The sequence below is a fragment of the Ylistrum balloti genome, unplaced genomic scaffold (genome assembly GCF_031769215.1).
Source record: "Ylistrum balloti isolate Yb309-2 unplaced genomic scaffold, AGI_CSIRO_Ybal_v1 Utg370066, whole genome shotgun sequence".
In the NCBI taxonomy this organism is placed as follows: domain Eukaryota; kingdom Metazoa; phylum Mollusca; class Bivalvia; order Pectinida; family Pectinidae; genus Ylistrum; species Ylistrum balloti.
In genome coordinates this window covers 1,600,051-1,621,134 of record NW_026782111.1, presented here as the reverse complement: position 1 = coordinate 1,621,134, position 21,084 = coordinate 1,600,051, and the positions used below count along the sequence as shown (strand labels likewise).

At 35.6% G+C, this 21,084-nt stretch overlaps 1 protein-coding gene across 1 annotated transcript in view; it reads right to left on the bottom strand.

The window, feature by feature from the left end:
• The window catches only part of LOC132549598 (uncharacterized), a 151,066-nt gene that overhangs the window by 91,025 nt on the left and 38,957 nt on the right, over positions 1–21,084 (bottom strand). Inside the window, exon 2 of the mRNA XM_060213539.1 lies at positions 16,212–16,319. Within this exon, the coding sequence (XP_060069522.1) occupies positions 16,212–16,319 (108 nt within the window). The remainder of the gene's footprint in view (positions 1–16,211; positions 16,320–21,084) is intronic.

The following is a 21,084-nucleotide window of genomic DNA, read 5'->3' as shown; positions in this document are numbered from 1 at the left end:
GCTTCCCAAGAAACAGCGATAACAAACTTTAATATTCAAAATCCAAAATGGTCACCATACAGCCATATTGTTTTTTTCTGATCAGTCCCACAATCAATTATCAAAGCTGAATTTCCATATGAAATTGGTGAAAGAACCACTGGGTGTTTTACGCAAAAGTGATAACAAACTTTCTATTTTAAAATCTATTCATATTTTTTTCTTATCAGTCATTGAAAATAATCCATTCAACACTTCTGCAGAAAAAGTAAGAACTAACTACGACTGACAAAAAAAAAAGATGACCACCTGTCAGCCATCTTCTTTCTCTTATTTGTCTTATCTCTTTATCAGTCCTTGAAATACAGACTTTAAAATAAAATACAATACTCAATATACCTTTATTTTTTTCTTTTTATTGTTGCTTTATGTTCTATTAAAAGCCTGAGAGATTTAAGGAAGGCAAGGTTTAGATGGTGGAGGGAAATCATAGAATTCAGAAGAAAAATACCAAATCGTGACTGTCCAACGTCAACTGCCTAAACTTCTCAGCCACTTGTAAAGCACTGTACAGAGTGCTGAATGTATGTAAGGCACTGTACAGAGTGTTGAATGTATGTAAGGCACTGTACAGAGTGTTGAATGTATGTAAGGCACTGTACAGAGTGTTGAATGTATGTAAGGCACCGTACAGAGTGTTGAATGTATGTAAGGCACCGTACAGAGTGTTGAATGTATGTAAGGCACCGTACAGAGTGTTGAATGTATGTAAGGCACTGTACAGTGTATTGAATGTTTGTAAGGCATTGTACAGAGTGTTGAATGTATGTAAGGCACCGTACAGAGTGTTGAATGTTTGAAAAGCAGTGTAAAAGGTGTTGAATGTATGTAAGGCACTGCACAGGGTTTTGAATTTTTATAAGGCACTGTACAGGGTGTTGAATGTATGTAAGGCATTGTACAATGTATTGAATGTATGTAAGGCATTGTACAATGTATTGAATGTTTGTAAGGCACTGTACAGAGTGTTGAATGTTTGTAAGGCATTGTAAAGTGTGTTGAATGTTTGTAAGGCACTGTACAGAGTGTTGAATGTTTGTAAGGCATTGTACAGTGTGTTGAATGTTTGTAAGGCACTGTACAGAGTGTTGAATGTTTGTAAGGCACTGTACAGGGTGTTGAATGTTTGTAAGGCACTGTACAGAGTGTTGAATGTATGTAAGGCACTGTACAGTGTATTGAATGTATGTAAGGCACTGTACAGTGTATTGAATGTATGTAAGGCATTGTACAGTGTGTTGAATGTTTGCAAGGCATTGTACAGTGTGTTGAATGTTTGTAAGGCACTGTACAGAGTGTTGAATGTATGTAAGGCACTGTACAGTGTATTGAATGTATGTAAGGCACTGTACAGTGTATTGAATGTATGTAAGGCATTGTACAGTGTGTTGAATGTTTGCAAGGCATTGTACAGTGTGTTGAATGTTTGTAAGGCACTTTACAGAGTGTTGAATGTTTGTAAGGCACTGTACAGAGTGTTGAATGTTTGTAAGGCACTGTATAGTGTATTGAATATTTGTGACACTTTAACATCCAAAGATATATCTACACACAAGATTTGCAGATATTTGAGAAATGTTGCAAGGTTGATGAACTCAGCTAGCTTCTTAAAAGTTTTCAGACTGGAGTACTGGAAGGTTTATCTAAAGAGTAACTAAACTCTCATGGGGATTTTTTTTTTGTTAGTTAACCCTGGGTACAAACGAGGTAAAATTGTCCTGTTGTGATTTAATATCCTAATGATGTCAATTATATCAGATTTATTCTACAGCAAGACGAACTTGACTGCAGTAAAAAGTTAACTTCAGCCAATGGAATCTTGGTGAAGTTAAAAAAATAAGGCTTGTTTTTATTCTATTCTTTTAACTGCAAAATCCAAGGAAATCATGGCATCACCTTTTCACCTGTGAAATTTAGACATTATTTGGTGCTAAAATAAGGATGTTTCAATCATATTGTGATTTGAAAAACAAAAAAGCAGCAAAGAAACCAGGCATCTGCAAAGTATGTAAGTGTTGAACCTGAGAAGAATTCTGGCAAAGTTAAAAACAAAATGTAAGTCAGCATTAAAAATCCGAAAAAAAAGACCTACAAGCTTACAAGGAATTTGAGAAAATGGGGCCTCAATTCTCCCACTTAGTGCTGCGTGTTGATGGCTGGTAACGTTTGTCTGACTGCCCTAACCCAACCCATCAGATCTTGTTCTAGTAATCAGTATCCAATAAAACTGCAATTCAGAGATTTTAACGTGACAACGAACAATCATGGGTACAAGAATATATCCATAGAATCCCCGCATACAGCGCTGATCGGCAACGGAATTATATACATGATTTTTTCTACATTACGTGATGCCGATTTGTTAAGCCCAGTGATACTAAATATTGATTGAAATGGTGACAAGTCTATTTATAGCATGCCATCAAAACATCTACAGCAACGAAATAGTGGCAATAAATATCCAACCGAAATCACATCAGTGCCAATGTGGATTTTGACCAAAATGATAACCTCGATAAACCCACCACAGTGTTCAGGAAATGTATATTTTTGTCATCATGACATATTTACCATCAGAGGTCACCGTAGAGAAAACATATTCCCATTTTTTTCTTACTGGCCCCGGCTGCATGTTTTCCATGATTTTCAAGGAAAGATCCATTCCATGGAAAACTGTCCAATGAAATTTCATGGATAATTTGGACAAGCATTTTCCATGGACATTTCATGGATAATTTGGACAAGCATTTTTTATATCGACATTTCATGGAAGTTATCCATGGACATTTCATGGATAATTTGGACAAGCATTTTCCATGGACATTTCATGGATAATTTGGACAAGCATTTTCCATGGACATTTCATGGATAATTTGGACAAGCATTTTCCATGGACATTTCATGGATAATTTGGACAAGCATTTTTTATATCGACATTTCATGGAAGTTGTCCATGGACATTTCATGGATAATTTGGACAAGCATTTTCCATGGACATTTCATGGATAATTTGGACAAGCATTTTCCATGGACATTTCATGGATAATTTGGACAAGCATTTTTTATATCAACATTTCATGGAAGTTGTCCATGGACATTTCATGGATAATTTGGACAAGCATTTTCCATGGACATTTCATGGAAGTTGTCCATGGACATTTCATGGAACATGTATAGCCAGGGCACAAAACAGCTAAAATAATTTACACAAGATTTTCTGGAATTAAGTACCAGTACTACCTGTTACACCACTGTTTTTCTGAAGTAACTGTATGTTAATGTAACATTCCTACTTAAAGTTAGTCATTTAAGGTCAAATATAGTTCTTAAAGGAGCACTATACTACGCTTCTCCAAAATAACTTATTTTTGTTATATTTCAAATGTACATATCATATTATCAAATCTACAACTGATTCAATATCAGTTTCAACAACATGGTTTACTGCCCAATGTTTTTGTCAAAGGAAACGACCATCACGAAGAATTGTATCAATAATGAATTGCTGTTTCAGATCACTTTGAGCAGTATAAGGTTTAGCCTAGGGTATTCATGTAACATCACATGTATTTAGATATGATATCAGCAAATATTGATCAGCACTATGAGGTTTTCCTATCTCTCAAATATGTTGACTCTGAGTAATTAAACAAAATTGTTAACTCTCCTAAAGATACTCAGTAAATCATTACCAAGTAATGTTTTAACAACTTGATGCATCTAAAAAACTCACAAAATAAAATCCACCAAAATAAAACCCACAAAAATAAAACCCACAAAAAAAACAAAGACAGACATGTTTTAAAGATAAAAACAATAAACATGTGGATTAATAGTTTATAGAAATCATAATCAGACAAAATGAATTATATTCGTATTTTCTGGTTCAAATATGAAATTTTGAGTTATTTTGATCAAGTTGATGAAGCTTTGAACATTAGTATCCTTGACTAGGCTTAATGGAGGCAACTGACTCCTCCCTATCTTCTGCCATAGCAGAACTGACAGGTCCCAGAGGAGCTTTATTGGTCTGGAGGGTCCAGAGAGGGGATACAATGTCTGTACACAAATCTTCAGAGTAGAAGCTTTCTGTCTGCAGACTGATGGTGCTGATGATACAGAGGGAGAAGTGTTCAGGATAACTGAGGTTATAGTATATACATAAATGGATAATATAAAAGGCACTGAGGAGAGAGGATAGTGGGCAAGTGGGGGGGGGGAGGACAGGGATGGGGGCAAGAGGAAGGTGAATTTTAGTTGCCAGTAGAATAGTTGATTTCTAGAGAAGGATAAATAGGAGGAAGGTCACAGAGGTTGGGGTGGGGTGGGGTGTTGGGAGTGGAGGGTGGGGGGAGGGGGGGGATGGCGAAGGGTAAGAGAGAATTTTGGTTGGTAGCATTTAGTGGTTTTCCTGAAGAAGGACAAGAGGAAGATTATTCTGTTTGAGTTCCTCAGAAAGCTAAGAAATAGACTAATCAGGAAATCTGTCCTATCAGTAATTGTGTCTAGTACAAATTAGGCAATATTCTTTACCTTAATTGCTCTGGATGGAAAGTGGTGGTTCTCCCAGATGTTATTCAGTGAGGTAGCTACCTAACAAGAACTCAATTTAAAATCACCCTGAATGTTCACAGGGCAATAAAACCCCACAAACCAACCTTAATGATACAACCACATAGATTTGATAATGATCATGTGACTGATAAATGTTTATGAATGAATTCTGCCCTGGGTCTTCCGATACAGAAATATGCTCGAAGTTGCCTACAACTGGATTAGGCACGTGGTCCTGTAACCAACATATCATGTATTGTGTCTAAAGAAGTTCCAGCATGCAGTGATCTTGTCTCTTTGAAATCTCTGTATCTCACCAACATCAATAGAGCTGGGGTTTTATGTTAGGATCTGAAAACTGGCAGAACCCGTAAAACAGAGACTAAATTTGCTGTATCTAACCACATACATTTATCACAGACTTAGGTTATAGATGGTGTAACATTGTATATATTTTCCAACAGATCTATACATGCATAGTCAGTATGATATTCAATAGATTTGTCATTATGTTATGTATCAAAAATGGAAGGGATTCTCTTGTCAAAAACAGGTTTTCAATCATTCTTCATTGACTTATATTACGATCTGTTATCAGCCTTAATGACAAAATGTTCAAATTCAAAATTATTTTTCACAACAATGATTTAAAGAGCAAGGGCCGTTGGAGATGGGTTATGCTCCTCGAATGAGACAAACTTTAAGAATGAAAAATTACAAAGGGCAATAACTCCTAAATGATATAGAAGAGAATTATTGTTCTTGGATACTGTACTTCTCCTGATTGAGATCTATCTACAGGTAGGTGCTCTGGACAAAACCATGATGAAAGGACAAACAGACAGACAAAGCGATTAATATAAAATCTAAATGGTTTTAAAGAAACTAATGGACATTCTGATAGAAGGATGTTCAGAGAGACTCAGATGTAGAGACAGACTCAGATGTGACAGACTCAGATGTAGAGACAGACTCAGATTTAGTGACAGACTCAGATGTAGAGACAGACTCAGATGTAGAGACTAATGTAGAGACAGACTCAGATGTAGAGACAGACACAGATTTAGTGACAGACTCAGATTAAGTGACAGACTCAGATGTAGAGACAGACTCAGATGTAGAGACATACTCAGATGTAGAGACAGATGTAGAGACAGACTCAGATGTAGAGACAGACTCAGATTTAGTGACAGACTCAGATTTAGTGACAGACTCAGATGTAGAGACAGACTCAGATGTAGAGACAGACTCAGATTTAGATGAATGTGAACCAAACAAATGACAGTGACACAAATGTGCTGTGGTGTGAACAAATATATCTGTCCTTACTGCTTTATCTTAATACATTCTTGCCTTAAAACAATGAAAAAAATAATTGGAAGTAAAATATAAACCCCTTATATTGCATCATATGTATATAGTTCAATATAAGAAAATGGTACTTCAACACGTACAATGATACAGAACTGTTGTTTTATTTTATAAGCTTTACATTTGTTTGTTGCATTTATCACCCCATGAACAGACAAATACAGTGGCACTCCAATTGGGCACAACAAATACAGTGACACTCCAATTGATCACAACAAATACAGTGGCACTCCAATTGGGCACAACAAATACAGTGACACTCCAATTGGGCACAACAAATACAGTGGCACTCCAATTGATCACAACAAATACAGTGGCACTCCAATTGGGCACAACAAATACAGTGACACTCCAATTGGGCACAACAAATACAGTGACACTCCAATTGGGCACAACAAATACAGTGGCACTCCAATTGATCACAACAAATACAGTGGCACTCCAATTGGGCACAACAAATACAGTGACATTCCAATTGGGCACAACAAATACAGTGGCACTCCAATTGGGCACAACAAATACAGTGACACTCCAATTGATCACAACAAATACAGTGGCACTCCAATTGATCACAACAAATACAGTGGCACTCCAATTGGGCACAACAAATACAGTGGCACTCCAATTGATCACAACAAATACAGTGGCACTCCAATTGGGCACAACAAATACAGTGGCAGTTATGCCCTGGAATAAAGATTATATGTCATTTCTTTTTTCTGTTTGTATTTCTCCAAGTTTGTCAGGCTTTGACCCAGAAACACCTTTCCACCAGATATTCTGCTTTTGGTTTACCAGGAGAAATATTTAGTCCCTTTGACTTTGAATATGGTTCAAGGTCATTTCTTTTTACAAAAACTGTCAGTTTTCATCTGAGAAACTTAAATTGTCAGGAATCATACTTAAGGTTAATCAGAAGTTGTTTTAACATTTCAACAAATTTGACATCTGTGACCTTGAATATGGGTTAAGGTCATTTCTTTTCAAAAGATTTGTTAGGTTTCATCCTTTCTGGAACTTATCAGCCAAATAGTGCGCTTCTGTGTCTTCTGTTTCATCAGAAGTAGAATTTTTTAAGATTTAAACAAATTTGACCCCTGTGACTCAGATTATAGGCAAAGATCATTTCTTTTCTTTTTATGGGTGTACGGACAAAAATGGAAAGACGGCGGACACCTTGTCACGTCATAAACTCACTTGGTCAATTGGTTAAGGTGAGCTAACTAGAAATAATATAAGACCTTGTCACGTCATAAACTCACTTGGTCAACTGGTTAAGGTGAGCTAACTAGAAATAATATAAGACCTTGTCACGGCATAAACTCACTTGGTCAACTGGTTAAGGTGAGCTAACTAGAAATAATATAAGACCTTGTCACGGCATAAACTCACTTGGTCAACTGGTTAAGGTGAGCTAACTAGAAATAATATAAGACCTTGTCACGTCATAAACTCACTTGGTCAATTGGTTAAGGTGAGCTAACTAGAAATAATATAAGACCTTGTCACGGCATAAACTCACTTGGTCAACTGGTTAAGGTGAGCTAACTAGAAATAATATAAGACCTTGTCACGTCATAAACTCACTTGGTCAATTGGTTAAGGTGAGCTAACTAGAAATAATATAAGACCTTGTCACGTCATAAACTCACTTGGTCAACTGGTTAAGGTGAGCTAACTAGAAATAATATAAGACCTTGTCACGTCATAAACTCACTTGGTCAACTGGTTAAGGTGAGCTAACTAGAAATAATATAAGACCTTGTCACGTCATAAACTCACTTGGTCAACTGGTTAAGGTGAGCTAACTAGAAATAATATAAGACCTTGTCACGTCATAAACTCACTTGGTCAACTGGTTAAGGTGAGCTAACTAGAAATAATATAAGACCTTGTCACGTCATAAACTCACTTGGTCAACTGGTTAAGGTGAGCTAACTAGAAATAATATAAGACCTTGTCACGGCATAAACTCACTTGGTCAACTGGTTAAGGTGAGCTAACTAGAAATAATACAAGACCTTTTTGTGACCTTAAAATTTGGAAAGTTGGGAATCATTTATAACTGATGAAAAATGTGTAATAGGAAGAGAGGTGGGGGAGAGGAGGAGGAGGAGGAGGAGGAGGAGGAGGAGGAGGAGGAGAACAATGACATTGTTGAGGAAGACCCTAAGGACTATGATGATGAGAATAAGAACAAAGGCAATGAGGAGAACGATGATATTGGTGAGGAAGATGAAAAAGATAATGATGATGAGAATAAGAACAAACAATAAGATCAAAAGCAACAGACAAATTGATCAAGAACAAGGAGAAAACTTGGACATTGTGCAAAAAAAAGAGCAAATTTCTTAATTCACAGTTGCTTATGGAATAAATTGTAAAATGAGTTATTTGTTGCTGACTATAATGTCAATCATTAACCAGGAAATTTCTGGTTACAGAGTGATTCTGCTGGACAGGACATCCTGTTATTTGTTTCCTGTAACAAATAACATACTCTGGGGAACCCATTCCTCAGAACTCTGGGCTCATGTTAAAGGCACAAACACATTGTCAATCATTTAATAAACATATCCTCCAGAGAAATAAACAAACAATTTTAGGACTTAGAATGGATCTCTCCTTTAGGTATTCAAAGTGAGATTCTCTAACAGACTTGACAAGCAAAGGTCAAGCTTTGCTACAGGACATTTTATACCCAGACAGATACAGAAGTCAAAAGGTCATACAGGATACTGTTGCAATAGACATCCATATAGTGGCAGGAAAGGATGAGCAATGATACCCTGGCATCATTATTCCAATGAAAATGACTGAGATTGTTGGACATCAGCAAATAAGGAAAAACTTGACTAGACAGAGCTTAAAAATGTGACTTTATCAAATTCTTGTAAATTCATGACCTATAACAAGTGACTATTCAAACTTTAAATTTTTATATGTATGCTATCAGACAATTGTTGAGATTTTTCTGATGAAACAGTTGTTGGTAGTGGATCTACAATACAAAATTTCATTAATATATTTAGTACTATATATATCCTACACTAAGCCAATGGGTCAACATATTATTTTTACTGAAAGTCTGGGGTGGGCTTATTACAGGAGCCCCAGGGGTCAATATATCATTTTCCTGAATGTCTACGGTAGGCTTATTACAAGACCCAAGAAGTCAAAACATTATTTTTATTGAAAGTCGGGAGTGAGCTTATTACATGACCCAAGGAGTTAACACGTTATTTTTACTGAAAGTCGGGTTGGGCTTATTACAGGACCCAAGTTTTAACACATTATCTTTACTAAAAGTCTTGGGTGGGCTTATATATTACAGGATCCCAGAGGGCCAATTAATAATTTTTTCCCCAAAGTCAAATTGTGGGCTTATCAAAGATATAAAATAAATAGGATTTTATTTAACATTGGCATTAAATTTGGGTGGTCTTATTACCAGACACTGGCTAATTGCCAGATTAACACAATAGTAGCTTCTTCATTCCAGTGAAGGTCATCCAAAGGTCACCAAAACTGGCTGTTTTTATTACATTATATGAAATGTATTCTGCGGAATTTCTCCCCCTATAACACTACTCATCTCAGATCACTTACAGCCTGAATGATTCACCAGATTGGAAACTGACCAATGGTCAGTCTAATGACCATCGTAATATGATATAAGAGGACAATGCATTCTATTGGATAAATATTGAGTAGAATGGCCACTAACGCAATCCAATAGGAGCTAGGATATTTCTATACATCTAAAAATTGGACCTGACTCAAAGTAATTAGTGTTTGTTCCAACGTCGACATTCAGTCTTCTGTGTACATATTCCCTCAACATGTAAGAGCCTTGTAACATAACTTTCCTTCAAGTGTAAATCCTGCAGCTTTTTAACTTCATAACATTTGTATATTTTAATTATTTAAACAGGATAATTTATATTCAACTGCTGAAAATCCCAGTATATGTTATTAAAACAATTGGCTGGTATTTAAAGAAAACCTGAATTGAAGTTGTCAATTTTTTAAGTCCAGTTATCTGTATACCCAGGGTAAATAAGAAGCCACATGCTTGGTACAACTAACTCTGTGATAAAAGACTTGCTGAAGACCAAAACGAAATCTTCAACATTTTTCCAATCAGTTCTTTAAACAAAACCTTAAAGATTTAACAAGTATTAATATTCAAATCATGAACTTTTGATTCAAAATTGAGAAATCAATCATTTTCAGTCTGATTTATTAAAAAGGCTCATCATTTCTATATCAATTCTAGATTCAATATACAGAGAATCTATATCTTTTATTTTGTTTCATCTTTGAAAATACAGAACAGAAAAAACAGAAATCCTCGAAAATAAGAAACTTTGCAGTTTGATATTACCACGGCTCGTACAAATTACAAGACCAACAGTTCTACAGCATGTACTTAAAATAGACATGATTAGTGGCTCTGGGTAAGTAACTACTGTATGGTGTTGTACGTCTCATCCTGAATAATTTCTAACAAGCTGGATTGTCTAGTTCCTTGTCATATATCAATGATGAGGATCAATACGTGGAGAAGCTGATGGAGACTATATACCTATAGCACTCTAGTTCGTCTCCATGATAGGAAAGGAAGACAAAGAAATAATTAAAGAGATGTGTTGACCAGTGGGGTTGTCAGCTTTCAGGAATAAAGATAGATGTATGAAGAGATGTCACTGAACAGTAACTAAAAAGCTGGACCTACCATATACCTGAGGAATTAGGCACTGAAAAACGACAGTGAAACCAAGGGCCTATTGTATACCTGAAAAATTTGGCACTGAAAAACAACAGCGAGACCAAACGCTGGATCTATCATATACCTGGGGAGTTTTGCACTGAAAAATGGCAGAGACCAAATGCTGGACCTATCATATACATGGGGAGTTTTGCACTGAAAATTGACAGTGAAACCAAGGGCCTATGGTATACCTGAGGAGTTTGGCACTGTAAAACGACAGTGAGACCAAGGGCCTATGGTATATTTGAGGAATTTAGCACTGTAAAACGACAGAGACCAAGGGCCTATCGCATACTGAGGAATTTGGCACTGTAAAATGACAGTGAGACCAAGGGCCTATTGTATACCTGAGGAGTTTGGCACTGAAAAACGACAGTGAGACCAAGGGCCTATGGTATACTTGAGGAATTTGGCACTGTAAAACGACAGTGAGACCAAGGGCCTATCATATACTGAGGAATTTGGCACTGTAAAACGACAGAGACCAAGGGCCTATCATATACTGAGGAATTTGGCACTGTAATACGACAGAGAGACCAAGGGCCTATCATATACTGAGGAATTTGGCAATGAAAATGACATATGTAAAGTAATTTCATTTTATATACTATAACATCATTTTTGTGGGGATTTTATTTTCAATGATTTCATGATGAAATTCTTAATCTACAATTTTCATGTCTGAGAACTGCTAAAATAAGTTTAAGTAAACTTATTGAGTTGATTTATTTATCTGCAAAAGTGACTGGCCACAAAATAACATCTCTGTGAAAAACCACGAATAATGGAGACCTAAAAAAATTCTTATGATTTTACGGAATTTGATATCATCAAAAAAATACTCAGTGCCGAATCAATTAAAATCAATACAATATTCAATCATCACCTGCAAAATTGTCACCCCATCAGTCTCACAGATCCTCTCAATATTCTACATTTGTGACAAAATATTCGTAAACAAAATCAAATCTGTATGAAAAAACTAAATAGCATATGTTTGATATTCCAACCATCTGGTGCTGAATTGTTCCATCTTATGACTGTATTAACAATATAGCAGGCCTACATAATTAAATGGTGCTGTGTCCTGGAGCTTTCTGCACTAACACTTGATGTCAGTCACAGACACAATACTACATTAGATTTCTAATCATACATTGTCAACTACATTTACACTTGTATGATAACTGGTATAGAAGAAATGTCATTACTATAAATGAGAACGCTGTTTTATTGCTTGTTGAGAGTTTCCCTATTGGTGAAAATTGTGTTGGAAGTCTTTAACATAGGTTCAGGTGATTGGGGTGAACAGAGTCACAGAGAATTCTACAGAAATCATAATTCTGTTTCAGGAAACCTAGTTTTGAAATATATATGATATCATTTATCATGAAATCTACCAACAACACATCATTTTGAAAAGCTATAATCTTCCTGATGCAGAGGATCAAAAAAGAATATTCTTCTAAAAAAAAAATGATATCAAAAGATAACTAAGGATTCAAAAGTAGTCTGCTTGAATACAAAAGACCTTTCTCCCTTTCCCTTCAAAAAGCGATCTAAAATAAGTCAGTCTCTAAATAAGACATTAATCTCTACAAGAAGTCAATCACTGAAACTACACAGAAATCTCTACAATAAGTCAATCTCTGAAACTACACAGAAATCTCTACAATAAGTCAATCTCTGAAACTACACACAAATCTCTACAATAAGTCAATCTCTGAAACTACACAGAAATCTCTACAATAAGTCAATCTCTGAAACTACACACAAATCTCTACAATAAGTCAATCTCTGAAACTACACAGAAATCTCTACAATAAGTCAATCTCTGAAACTACACACAAATCTCTACAATAAGTCAATCTCTGAAACTACACAGAAATCTCTACAATAAGTCAATCTCTGAAACTACACAGAAATCTCTATGATAAGTCAATCTCTGAAACTACACAGAAATCTCTACAATAAGTCAATCTCTGAAACTACACAGAAATCTCTACAATAAGTCAATCTCTGAAACTACAGAGAAATCTCTACAATAAGTCAATCTCTGAAACTACACAGAAATCTCTACAATAAGTCAATCTATGAAACTACACAGAAATCTCTACAATAAGTCAATCTCTGAAATTACACAGAAATCTCTACAATAAGTCAATCTCTGAAACTACACAGAAATCTCTACAATAAGTCAATCTCTGAAACTACACAGAAATCTCTACAATAAGTCAATCTATGAAACTACACAGAAATCTCTACAATAGTCAATCTCTGAAACTACACAGAAATCTCTACAATAAGTCAATCTCTGAAACTACACAGAAATCTCTATGATAAGTCAATCTCTGAAACTACACAGAAATCTCTACATTAAGTCAATATCTGCAACTACACACAAATCTCTACAATAAGTCAATCTCTGAAACTACACAGAAATCTCTACAATAAGTCAATCTCTGAAACTACACAGAAATCTCTACAATAAGTCAATCCCTGAAACTACACAGAAATCTCTACGATAAGTCAATCTCTGAAACTACACAGAAATCTCTACAATAAGTCAATCTCTGAAATTACACAGAAATCTCTACAATAAGTCAATCTCTGAAACTACACAGAAATCTCTACAATAAGTCAATCTCTGAAACTACACAGAAATCTCTACAATAAGTCAATCTCTGAAACTACACAGAAATCTCTACAATAAGTCAATCTCTTAAACTACACAGAAATCTCTACAATAAGTCAATCTCTGAAACTACACAGAAATCTCTACAATAAGTCAATCTCTTAAACTACACATGAATGCCTGTAATAAGTCAATCTCTGAAACTACACATGAATGCCTGTAATAAGCCAATTAATTTCTACAATAAGTCAAACCATTTGAATAAAATATTTGGCTCAGGATTTAACAACAATAGGCCATTTAAGTTTACACAATACATAATCTCATTTCTTACACAGAATGTTATATTCCTATCCCTCTGTGCCTCACTGTTTAAAATACACATCATCATAAATATATAGATATATATATGACATTGCAACACAGCTAATAAAGGAAGACATTTTTTGACTGGTACCCTGTCCATGCCTTGAACTCACAAAATCTACTGTACCAAATCACCTAGCCAAGAAATTCTAGACCACCATCACATCCTTATTTATAGATACTGGATAAACTAAACTTTGTGATTTGGCCTATTTGTGTGATAACAGAAAAAGTATGATTATGGAGAACTTCTCTATAGTAAAGGGCATCACTACAGCATTAGTTTGATAACTGTATAAAGTTTCAAGTAACAAGAAAACGATCTTGCACAGATGGACGCATGGACCAAAAGACGCATGGACCCACGGACGCATGGACCCACAAACGCATGGACCAAAAGACGCATGGACCAAAAGACGCATGGACCCACGGACGCATGGACCCACAGATGAATGGACCCACAAACGCATGGACCAAAAGACGCATGGACCCACGGACGCATGGACCCACAAACGCATGGACCAAAAGACGCATGGACGCATGGACGCATGGACGCATGGACCCACAGATGCATGGACCCACAGATGCATGGACCCACCAACGCAGGGACAGACCTAATTGACATCCCCTGTAGACACATTTCATCAGGTAAAAAAACAAACAGATTATATGTGACACATACCCAACAAATCATACACTTATCCCTTGAACAAAATATGACATTCTTTGTAAATCAGCTCAAAATTTAAATTTCACATGATGTTCTAAAATAAGCCCACCCTTTAAATAACAGGCATTGCTAAAAGATAAAAATTTAAATTGCACACACTGCTCTACAATAAGCGAATCCCTTAATCAATGTGGTGCTGTTTAATACATTCAAAGTTTAAATTTCACAAGATGGTCTATAATTATAATTATGACGAAGTTCACACTTTAAGTAACCCATAATATACTCCACAATCGGGACATCAGCTATCTAAATAACACATGATGTTTGAAATATTTAGTTATCGGCAAACAACACCAAGCTTTGATCCTGGTAAGGATGATTTGTAACTGAGAAATACCCAACAGGCAAGATGGTATCTCAAAAAACCCATCCGTCATCATTTCATAGTAATCAAGTCAAATAAATGACAAACAAACAACACTTTTAAGAGAGCAACATTACATTTCCTAGAAGACAGATTGTGAAATGATGTGAACAGAGGTAAAACAAACACATCTGGAATTAACAACAAACACGTGCATATCCTTTAAATGATGCTGAGTTTATTTGACAAATGGCTGCCATGCAAGAATCATTACTCCAAGCGGAAAACAATAATCAGTGAAAAGGGCCATGTACTGTCCACAAACGAATCAGATAGTACAAGAAAAGCATTGTATCTGATGTTATACTAACATGTTGTAGTTATAGACTCATGAACAACAAAGATAGCTCATCTAACAGCTACCATATGAAATGTTAATGCAGCAGTTTTAACATTTAAAGAACCTAGAGAACCATTATGGTTCAACACAAAAAATTCCATTCATTAGGAAAACAAAATTAAATAAAAGACAGACTGCTGATATTTTCTGATATTTTGTAATCAAATCTTTCTTCCAAAATCCAAGGTTGTGCTGTGACCTAGGGTACAGCTGTCATAAAATATAACTGATCTCTCAGCTTGATCTTAGCAAACAAAGACTCCAAACCTTTTTTCTTAGAGAACCTTTCTGGATTTCATACAATAAATCCCCAACTGTGGCCTTGAGACTGGGTCAAAATCAACCACATGTAGAAAATTAGTAAGCCTTTGACCTTAGCATGCTACGATTTGCACCGATTCTAGAGCTTTTTGTTTTTATAGAAGAAGCTGATAGATGTTAAGATAAATGATGAAGATAACATCAATTGAAATTTGACCAAGATCATTCATGTGAATTTAGCAATTTCATATCTTTTTGTATCCCAGCATGCCTAGCCCAATATAATTACTTATAACAGACTTCTTAATTGTTATTGAGGAGATCCTTTAAAGACTAACATTTTGACCCCTCAGTCTTGATACTTGAGCTAGGTCTTTCTTTTGAACATGTCTGAAGGTCAAACATATTCTGACCCCTGAGCCTTGATACTGGAGCAAGGTCTTTCTTTTGAACATATCTGAAGGTCAAACACAATCTGACCCTTATAACAGAGATGTTGGATCACAGTCTTTCTTTTGAAGAAAGCTGATAAAACTAACACAATTTGACCTTTGTGACCATGACAGAGGATCAGGGTCTTCATCTTTAATAAACTTGATAATCTTTAATCCAAGCCTGCCACAGTGGTCTTAATTATATCATAGCCATGTATATGTTGTTTTTTTTTTTCAGGAAAAAATTGTTAAAAGGAAAAGTGGACAGACAGATTTCGAGATCTTCCTACTCTGTCATACATTATTGCTTTTCAATGGATGAGATAAAAGAAAAACCTACCTGATTGGTCCGCAACACAGCTGTTCCGGCGTTTAGTTCTGTCAACTCTTCTAAGACTCATTCTAGATCGTGATGAAAATAACGTTTTCTCATTTCCAGATGGAACTTCTGCTATTGATGTGGTAGGCTAAATGTAAAATAAAAAAAGCAATAAATTCAAACTGTTTTCCATTTAAACTGAGATTTCTTTTTGTCTATTCCACTAGAAACTTTTTTTATTACATAAAAACAAAATGTTGTAAGTCACAATTAAGCTTGAATATTTCAAGCCACAAAACTCAATAACAAGTAGGTTTTAAAAAGCAACCTTTGATATTCCCACATTGTCATGGTGACAGACAAAATATATGCTTATCCCTTTGGCTTTACAGTTAGAGTAGATAAGCTTTATACAAGAAACACACCAAACAGTATCAGAGTTATCTGCCCTTGTGAGAAGGAATTAATTGTTACATGATTATTTTGTGTGAGAAAATTACATCATTTTCTCATGACAACACTCTTGAAAACAAATGACAAAACAACTTTTCTGAAACTTGAATACTGTTTACAACAAGATTATCATATGTGGTAAGGTGTTAGTCAAATTAGTTATAATTATGTCTGTTATTAAATTAATGTTCATTTTGAATTATTTTATTGTTGATGCTGACAGATACATGCTCCACAACTCCATTTCATGTTAATTTACAATGAAAGCTTTCATCGTTCTCATATCAGAACCCCTAGTACAATGAATGTTGTCTTATATGTGTTCTTTCTTTACTAGGAAAACAAACAGCTTATTTTAATTAGATTGTTCTTCTTGTTTTCAATATTGTTGACAGGTTCAATTTTACTGAGTAATTACGAGGTGAGAAAGACTTATTGATGGTTCAAAAAAATCACTTATTGAGGTCATGAATGTTCTATCAATCATAAAAAGAAAAGGAAGATTTCAGAATTAATCAGGACCAAATCATTTGTTCCTCGACAATAAATTTAGTATTAAAATCAACAGGGTTTCGTGAAATATTTCTCAGAATTAATGAACGATAAATTGACATCATAATACCATTATGTAAAAAACAAACATTAAACGTAAACAATGTTACTAAGTGCCCATCATTGCTGAAATAATTACCGTACTTTAATACATTTTCAAATAGACCTGTCTTTCACAGACATTGTAAAACAACAAAAGCTGTGCGTCTTTTTAAATATATTGGTTCAATATTGTCTGCTTACTTAACGACCTTTAGTAGTTGTTTTTTTTTTTTACCTAAAACAAGACCTTTATGCACCACATAAAGTGAAATTGCTCCTGCAATATCGGTTCTTTGGATTTTTTTTCTCTGAAACCAAATATTAACTTTTTTATCTGACGTTGTCTGGTTCAAGAAATATTTGAATGTCCTATAATAAGCCCACCCTTTAACTGCTCCCTTGGGCTTACTGCGAGGATTAAAAAGGAAAAAAAATGATGATTAAGATGGCCATGTATCACAAAACACATACTACAATCAGCTACACAGAGAATTTCTGAAGCTTAGTCAGACAAACACAATGTAAAGATTGATCTTTCTGCTCCACATACTACATTTAAACACCACCCAAATATAGATGTGATATTTATCGACTATAAAGAATATTTGTCAACAGAATTATTGACACTTCAGTTTAATTACTTAGGCCGAGCTTGATCTGCAGAATTCACATGTTTCAGGTCAATAAGTTATGTCTGTGAAATTGACATAGCATCCGTCAGCTTGCATGCGGTCGCTGTCAATTTCTGGACAGGAAGCAGTTGATTGTGAGTACGAGGCTCTTAAGTATCTCTTGTGCTTTGATGTTAGACCTACAGATGACAGGACATGTTTTCAAATATGAATTCGCTTAATATAGATCTTAATATAGATTAATAGTTAATATGAGAATGAAAAGTCGGTTAGCTAAAAGCTGTTTCTCCGGAGATACCAAAGGCAACTTCCTGTGACGTCATCCATCTTTTCTGATGTCAATTTCCTTTCGAGTGTTTAAGGAGCTATAGAATGAAGATGTCGGCTATAGATTCCCCTAACACAGTAGGATTTATTCACACCTTTTGTATGAGTAATTACAGCTGATTACCACCTGTTAAGGCCATGTACTTGAAAAGGAGCTGTAAGCTTGAAGATCAAATTGCTAAATTGAACATCCCACAGGATAGACAGACAGACAGACGGACACAACACAAAACTATAGTCGGGTGGAGGACTAAATGTAATTCATAGGGTCTGGACAAGATAGCAGACAGACAGATGGACAGATGGACACAACGTAAAACTATGGTTAGGTGGAGGACTAAATGTTATTTATAGGGTCTGGACAAGATATCAGATAGACAGAAGGACAGACGGACACAAAGCAAAACTTCAGTCAGGTGGAGGACTAAATGTTATTTATAGGGTCTGGACAAGATATCAGATGGACAGAAGGACACAATGTAAAATTATAGTCAGGTGGAGGACTAAATGTTATTTATAGGGTCTGGACAAGATATCAGATGTACAGAAGGACAGACGGACACAACGCAAAACTTCAGTCAGGTGGCGGACTAAATGTAATTCATTTAAGTAACATAGCTTAGCTCAGATTGAATTTTATCATGAGCAGAGACTTTGGTGAGTGGGAGAAAAAGCCATTTAAACCAACTATTAAACCCTTGAGGTTTGAAGAAGTATATATCCAAATAATGTGTTATGTCAGATCTCGATCTAATTGGCACCTGAATTGCTTACATATTTCCCAACACATTGTAAGAACAAAATGATACAATTTTATTCAAAAACGATATGTTTTGATCTAAAAGTACTTCCAGCATATCAACTTTACACACAATCAGTTATTGGTATGCTTAAAATGTTGTAAATTTCTGATTTTAATTATTCACAATCTGTAGAAAATCGATGTCTAAAGTACATTTCGTTTACACGAACCAATGAATTAGTTGTTTGAGACCAAGCAGACATTGGCCTAGTTAATCAGAGGAAAATGTACTGTTACAGCAATATAAAAAGATTGTCTCGCTCAATCAAATTGAAATTCTATTTCCTGTCCTGACAAAATACAATTCAATTTGTTTCATTACGAACATTAACACTGAAAGAAGGCCTATCTGAAATATTCCAACTTCAGCATGAAAATATATCCTTCACACTTTGTATATTGCCAATTCCATGATAGAACGCAATAAATCGTGACTGATCGCGCGGTTTGTTTTGGCATAATTATCATATAAACAGATATCATATGAGCCTAGTTCACGTACTACAATTAACATGAAAATAATGATACCGTAATTCAAAACAGATAAACTATCAATATTATAAGCTCACACTCTCTGAAAGCATTATAAGCTTAATATTAGTTATTTTGGAAAGAAATGATGAAGTTCTTAAAATTGTTTATTTATTTATAATTCAATATTTCTTCTTAAATTTCATTCTTTAAGGAAAAAATCTCCATGATACAAATATATTATGAATGAAAGATTTGTATCCATGTATTTTTGACAAAGTTGAGATCTGTATGGACCTGCCCATGCATAGGTATGCTGCTTTTACCAAAATATTCTGATGGAACTTGTGGCAAGTCTCTGTATGATCAGTGAGGGAGCCACAAGGAAGCCACAAGGAAGCCATGAGGAAGCCACCAAACACTACTACAATGATACCCAACCTCAAAATGACCCTGGCTTTCACTAAACTTATCAACGCATATGCTGTAAAACAAATGAATATGTTTCGTTGCAGGCTCAAATGAGGTTTTTTTTTTTTTTTTTTCAAATGAATTTATTTATTCATGTGTATGAGAAATTAAGATTAGAGAAAATACCAACCTATCTGTGTGAAGAAAATCTCAATTCAAACATAAAATCTAGGAAACAAGGGCAAAACATGAAAATGGAAATATTTTTATGGAGTCATTTGAAAAAGTAAAAGAATATGTAATACCAGGTGTACCTAAAGGGTAAGCACCTTCTGTATCATCGACCACATCTGCGATGTAAGTTGTGTTCAATCCAAGCCAGTTGATCTATCAGGTATGTACACCCTCACAGAAATCATGGATTTGACAATTTGACACATACTTTGAATTTTCACTGATGCAAATTATTTCACTATGCAATCATGATTATTACAGAAAAAAGGCATGCATGTTACAAGAGGTGGGAGGCAGGGTAGGGTGATAGGCGAGGAGGGGTAAATGGCATGGAGGGTGGTAGGTGAAGAGGGGTGGAAGGTGAGGTGGTGTGAGTGGCATGGAGGGGTGATAGGTGAGGAGGAGTAGGAGGTGAGGAGGTGTGAGAGGCATGGAGGGGTGGTAGGTGAGGAGGGGTGGAAGGTGAGGTGGCGTGAGCGGCATGGAGGAGGGGTGATAGGTGATGAGGAGTAGGAGGTGAGGAGGTGTGAGAGGCATGGAGGGGTGGTAGGTCAAGAGGGGTGGAAGGTGAGGAGGTGTGAGTGGCATAGAGGGGTGGTAGGTGAGGAGTGGTAGGATGCAAGGAGGGGTGTAAAGATTATATGAAAATAATATTGGTTTATTTTTATATTTTTCTTTTCAAATATCCTATTAAAACCTATGACCATTTAAGGACAGAATCCTGGTGGCCAAGTGGTAAAGGTACTGGCCACAGGTCGGTGGTTTTTCTTGGGAGGGGGTGGGGGGAGAGGACACAGGGACTCAGGCTTTACTCTACCAGCCAAACCTGGCATATCCTTAATTGACCCTGACTGTTAGTAGGTCGTAAAGCAACAATAAAACAAACCTCTCAGTGAATGAATGTGTGATGAGTGCAATAAATTGTGATTTTAGAAAGCATTGATATGTTCCATGTAGTCTGTAACCTGGC